Genomic DNA, 6,000 nt, shown 5'->3' with positions numbered 1-6,000 from the left:
CGTCTATAAAGACTCCCTTGATCTATGAAGACAATACTCACTTCAACTCGCCGATAAAGACTCCCTTCAGCTCGTCTATAAAGACTCTCTTCAGCTCGTCTATAAAGACTCCCTTCAGCTCGTCTATAAAGACTCCCTTCAGCTCGTCTATAAAGACTCCCTTCAGCTCGTCTATAAAGACTCCCTTCAGCTCGTCTATAAAGACTCCCTTCAGCTCGTCTATAAAGACTCCCTTCAGCTCGTCTATAAAGACTCCCTTCAGCTCGTCTATAAAGACTCCCTTCAGCTCGTCTATAAAGACTCCCTTCAGCTCGTCTATAAAATCTCGCTTCAGCTCGTCTATAAAGACTCCCTACAGCTCGTCTATAAAAACTTGCTTCAACTCGTCTTTAAAGACTCCCTTCAGCTCGTCTATAAAAACTTGCTTCAACTCGTCTTTAAAGACTCCCTTCAGCTCGTCTATAAAGATTCCCTTCATCTCGTCTATTAAGACTCCCTTCAGCTCGTCTATAAAGACTCCCTTCAGCTCGTCTATAAAGACTCCCTTTAGCTCGTCTATAAAGACTCCCTTTAACTCGTCTATAGAGACTCTCTTCACCTCGTCTGTAAAGACTACAATTTGCTCATCTATAAAAACTGTCTTCGGTTTGTTTATTAAGACTCCCTTCATGTCGACTATAAAGATTCCTCTCTATTCGTCCATAAAGACTACCATCAGCTCGTCTATAAAAACTCCCTTCAGCTCGTCTATAAAGACTCCCTTTAACTCGTCTATAGAGACTCTCTTCACCTCGTCTGTAAAGACTACCATTTGCTCATCTATAAAAACTGTCTTCGGTTTGTTTATTAAGACTCCCTTCATGTCGACTATAAAGATTCCTCTCTATTCGTCCATAAAGACTACCATCAGCTCGTCTATAAAAACTCCCTTAAGCTCGTCTATAAACCCTTCTTTCAGATTGTCTAAAAAGACTCCCTTCTGCTCGCCTATACTCTCTTTTCGTCGTCTACAAGAACCCCCATTCTAGTCATTAATAAAGACTTACTTCTGGTTATCTATAAAGAGTCTCTTCAGCACGTCTATAAAGACTCCCTTCAGCTCGTCTAAAAATACTCTATTCATCTCGTCTATAAAGGCTCTCTTCAACACGTCTATGAAGTCACATTTCTGGTCGCCTATTAAGAATCCCTTCAGTACGTCTATAAAGAGTCCCTTCATCTCGCCCATAAAAACTCTCTTCTAGTCGTCTAATAATCCCTTTTGGTTGCCTGTAATGACTTCCTTCAGCTTGTTTACTCCCTTTAGCTCATCTATAAAAATTCCCTTCAGATTGCTTTCACCTCGCATATAAAGTCTCTGCTCAGTTCGTCTATAAAGTCTCATTTCTTGTCATGTACATATGTATGTATGTATAAAGACACCTTTCAGCTCGTATACAAATAGTATCTTCAGCTTGTCTACAAAGACTCCGTTTTAGGTCGTCTATGAATATCCTATACCTAAAATTTATTATCCGTAACTGTAATATGAAGTCATTATGTGTTTGTCTAGATATATCTTTATGTTTTCTTCAATCATTTTTTGTTTTATTTTTTACGAAATGTACAAAAAACAGAAGAGAAAAATTTAATTCCAAAATAAACAGACTATTTAAAAGTAAAAGAAAATCAAAATACACCCAACTGAACATAACCTCAAAATTGTTCAACTAAAATTATAACAAACAAAAAATAAACACAAAATATATATTTTTAAAAGAGAAATTGTATATTTATATTTGTATGGTTTGTTTGTATATGTATAGAGAGAGAAGTATAGCGCAAAAATTAATTATTAATAATTATAAACAACATTTAAATGTAATTTTTTGTTTTTCTTTTGTAATTCAATTTGTTTTTTGATTTCGCATTTTGTTTGTTTGTTGGTTTTATGTTAAATAATATTCTGTTTTGTTTATATTTTACTTTTTTATTATTTCAACATTTATAAGCTTATACTGTAAAAATCTTGTATGTATATGTAATAATTATCGTAATAATAATAAAAAAATATTCTTTATATGTATATGTAAAAAAACATTAAATAAAAATTAATAAAAAAAATAATATTTAAAAATAGAAAAAAAATTGTCATACATCAATTAAAAACAGGTTACACTTCATTACATGTGATTTTTTTGGGGGTGGGGGCGGAGTGTTGGATATACAATATTTTAAAAAATGTCGTTATTAAATATTTCATTTAATTGTTTTTGTTTTTTTTAATATTTATATTTCAAGGTGTTTACATATATGTGTGTGGGAGTTTATTGGTAATGGTGTATATTTAAAGGCTTAGGAGTGGGTGGAGAAATAGTTTTTCTTTGTAACCAAGGGCTAGTAAAGAAGAATGTGCGCTCTTGATATATAAATCCTTGAGCTATTGCATCTTCTCGGAAAATTCCTTGCTGAATCTTAGCCCTAGTCAACAATCCAAAACTGTGTAATTGTACAACAATAAAAAAGAGTAGGGGCCGTAATATTATTAATTATATAAAAAAGCATTTGTTTCCATCTATTCTAAATTTCTATTGTTTTTCTATTTCTATTGGGTTTGTTGTTGGATTTCAATTTTCTCCACTGTCATGTCGGGATTCATAGCTGTGGCTTCCTGTAAGAGGCGAAAAATAAATGTAATTAGCAATGGGTTTCTTTGGTTGTAATTGTAGCAAACTTACTTGAATTGCTTCAGCTAGTGCTCTGTCATGATCGATTGGATCGCCATCTGATTGTATGGTAATCTTTTGTTCTACTCGGGTTTCGACAATGCCATCTCGTTCGGTTTTGTACTGCAAAAGAAAAAGAAGAAGAAATAAATTAATTAAAAATCAAGCAATTTAAAGGAAAAGAGAATTCATAATTGACGAGTTGAAGGAAGTCTTTAGAGACGTACTGAGGGGAGCCTTTTTAGATGAACTCAAAGGCGTCTTTATAGACGAGCTAAAGGGAGACCTTTTAGACGAGCTAAAGGGAGTCCTTTTAGACGAGCTGATGGGAGTCTCTATAGACGAGCTGAATGGAGTCCCTTTGGACGAACTGAAGGGAGTTTTTATAGACGACCAGAAGAAAATCTTTATAGACGAGCTGAAGGGATTCTTTATAAACGGGCTGAAGGGAGTCTTTATAGAAAAGCTGAAGGGAGTCTTTATAGACGAGCTGAAGGGAGTTTTTATAGACGAGCTGAAGGGAGTCTTTATAGACGAGCTGAAGAGAGTCTTTATAGACGAGCTGAAGGGAGTCTTTATAGACGAGCTGAAGGGAGTCTTAATAGACGAGCTGAAGGGAGTCTTTATAGACGAGCTGAAGGGAGTCTTTATAGACGAGCTGAAGGGAGTCTTTATAGACGAGCTGAAGGGAGTCTTTATAGACGAGCTGAAGGGAGTCTTTATAGACGAGCTGAAGGGAGTCTTTATAGACGAGCTGAAGGGAGTCTTTATAGACGAGCTGAAGGTAGTCTTTATAGACGAGCTGAAGGGAGTCTTTATAGACGAGCTGAAGGTAGTCTTTATAGACGAGCTGAAGGGAGTCTTTATAGACGAGCTGAAGGTAGTCTTTATAGACGAGCTGAAGGGAGTCTTTATAGACGAGCTGAAGGGAGTCTTTATAGACGAGCTGAAGGGAGTCTTCATAGACGAGCTGAAGGTAGTCTTTATAGACGAGCTGAAGGGAGTCTTTATAGACGAGCTGAAGGGAGTCTTTATAGACGAGCTGAAGGGAGTCTTCATAGACGAGCTGAAGGGAGTCTTCATAGACGAGCTGAAGGGAGTCTTTATAGACGAGCTGAAGGGAGTCTTTATAGACGAGCTGAAGGGAGTCTTCATAGACGAGCTGAAGGGAGTTTTTATAGACGAGCTGAAGGGAGTCTTTATAGACGAGCTGAAGGGAGTCTTTATAGACGAGCTGAAGGGAGTCTTTATAGACGAGCTGAAGGTAGTCTTTATAGACGAGCTGAAGGGAGTCTTTATAGACGAGCTGAAGGGAGTCTTTATAGACGAGCTGAAGGGAGTCTTCATAGACGAGCTGAAGGGAGTCTTTATAGACGAGCTGAAGGGAGTCTTTATAGACGAGCTGAAGGGAGTCTTTATAGACGAGCTGAAGGGAGTCTTTATAGACGAGCTGAAGGGAGTCTTTATAGACGAGCTGAAGGGAGTCTTTATAGACGAGCTGAAGGGAGTCTTTATAGACGAGCTGAAGGGAGTCTTTATAGACGAGCTGAAGGTAGTCTTTATAGACGAGCTGAAGGGAGTCTTTATAGACGAGCTGAAGGGAGTCTTTATAGACGAGCTGAAGGGAGTCTTTATAGACGAGCTGAAGGGAGTCTTTATAGACGAGCTGAAGGGAGTCTTTATAGACGAGCTGAAGGGAGTCTTTATAGACGAGCTGAAGGGAGTCTTTATAGACGAGCTGAAGGGAGTCTTTATAGACGAGCTGAAGGGAGTCTTTATAGACGAGCTGAAGGGAGTCTTTATAGACGAGCTGAAGGGAGTCTTTATAGACGAGCTGAAGGGAGTCTTTATAGACGAGCTGAAGGGAGTCTTTATAGACGAGCTGAAGGGAGTCTTTATAGACGAGCTGAAGGGAGTCTTTATAGACGAGCTGAAGGGAGTCTTCGTAGACGACCTGAATGAAGTTTTGTGCACAACTCGAGGAGAAGCTTTATACTGATTTTTTTTATAGACGACCACAAGGGAGTATTTACAGACGTACTAAAGGAAGTCTTTATGGACGAGCTGAAGGTAGTCATTATAGACTACCTGAAGGGATTCCGTACGGACAAGCCGAAGGGATTCTTTATAGACGGCTGGAAGGGAGTTTTAATAGATGATCAGAATTACGTCTTTTAGGCGACCAGAAGAGAGTTTTCAAAGACGAGCTTAAGGAAGTCTTTACAAACGTCCTTATGGGAGTATTTATAGGCTAGCTGAAGGTAGTCGTTATAGAAGGGGGTTTTAAAGACGTCCAGACGGGATTCTTATTGTCGTCAAGAAGGAGTTATTTAGGCAAGCTGAAGGAAGACTTTATAGAAGACGATCCGAAGGGAATATTTACAGACGACCATAAAGAAGTATTTATAGAAGATCAGACGTGCTGAATGGAGTCCTAATAGCCATGGTGAAGGAAGATTAAATAGATAGGTTGAAGGGTAAATGTATAGTAGAACAGAAGGGAACAAAGTAGAACAAAGGGGATAATAGACGATCCAAAATAAGTATTCAAAGACTACTAGAAGTGAGGCTTTAGGCAAGATGAAGGGAATCGTTTGGACAAAGTTAAGGGAGTCTTTTAGACTGCCAGAAGGGTGTGTCTTTGGACGACCAGAAGTAAGTCTACATAGTCGACTAGAAGGAGTCCTTTATTTTCGACCCGAAGAGAGATTTTATAAACGACCAGAACGAAGCTTTTATAGTCGATCTGAAGAGAGTCTTTATAGTCGAGCGGAAAAGGGAAACAAGGTCTTTTTCGACTGGCAGAGAGGAACCTTTTTAACCTACCACACGAATACCATTTATGCGACCAGAAGGTGACAGAATGGAATCACAAGTGATATCTTACGAATTAGAGATCCTCCAATGCCAGGGTGTCAGGCGAACGCGTTGCTATCGGTGTTCCAAGGTTTGCAATTACGGTATTAGAACCGAGTTTCGTTGATATTTGGGTGTCTCAAGATTTTGTCATGATTCTGGGGGGCTATGTCATGGTGGATATCCATTCGCTAATAAAAACTTCAATACAGCAAAAATCCCAAAACCAAATAATGACAAAACGTCTGCAACTCCCATGGATAGTGATTTGGGGAAAAGCAGGCCTTGGGTGACGGGACCGTAGTACCGTGAAGGAACAGACAAGAAGTACCCACTCTGGATGTTGTCAAAAACAGTCTAGCTGGACAAAGCAGACTGCTTCTAGTCCTTCTGGAGTAGACGGTGGCCCTGAGTCTCAGCCAAGGTTAAACTTCTGCTG

At 38.8% G+C, this 6,000-nt stretch overlaps 1 protein-coding gene across 7 annotated transcripts in view; it reads right to left on the bottom strand.

Annotated features, from left to right (window-relative positions):
* Positions 1-2,249: 2,249 nt before the first annotated feature.
* cora (erythrocyte membrane protein band 4.1 like coracle) overlaps positions 2,250-6,000 on the bottom strand; it is a 189,732-nt gene continuing 185,981 nt past the window's right edge. For all 7 annotated transcript variants that reach the window (XM_073955125.1, XM_073955118.1, XM_073955120.1 and 4 more), the window contains 2 exons: positions 2,718-2,828; positions 2,250-2,650 (listed from right to left, as the gene is read on the bottom strand). In XM_073955125.1, the coding sequence (XP_073811226.1) occupies positions 2,585-2,650; positions 2,718-2,828 (177 nt within the window). In that variant the 3' untranslated portion in view covers positions 2,250-2,584. The remainder of the gene's footprint in view (positions 2,651-2,717; positions 2,829-6,000) is intronic.

The sequence above is a fragment of the Musca autumnalis genome, unplaced genomic scaffold (genome assembly GCF_047663935.1).
Source record: "Musca autumnalis isolate F117 unplaced genomic scaffold, ASM4766393v1 scaffold_5, whole genome shotgun sequence".
NCBI lineage: Eukaryota > Metazoa > Arthropoda > Insecta > Diptera > Muscidae > Musca > Musca autumnalis.
Note: the sequence above shows the minus strand (reverse complement) of the source record. Positions and strands in the feature narration are given on the sequence as shown.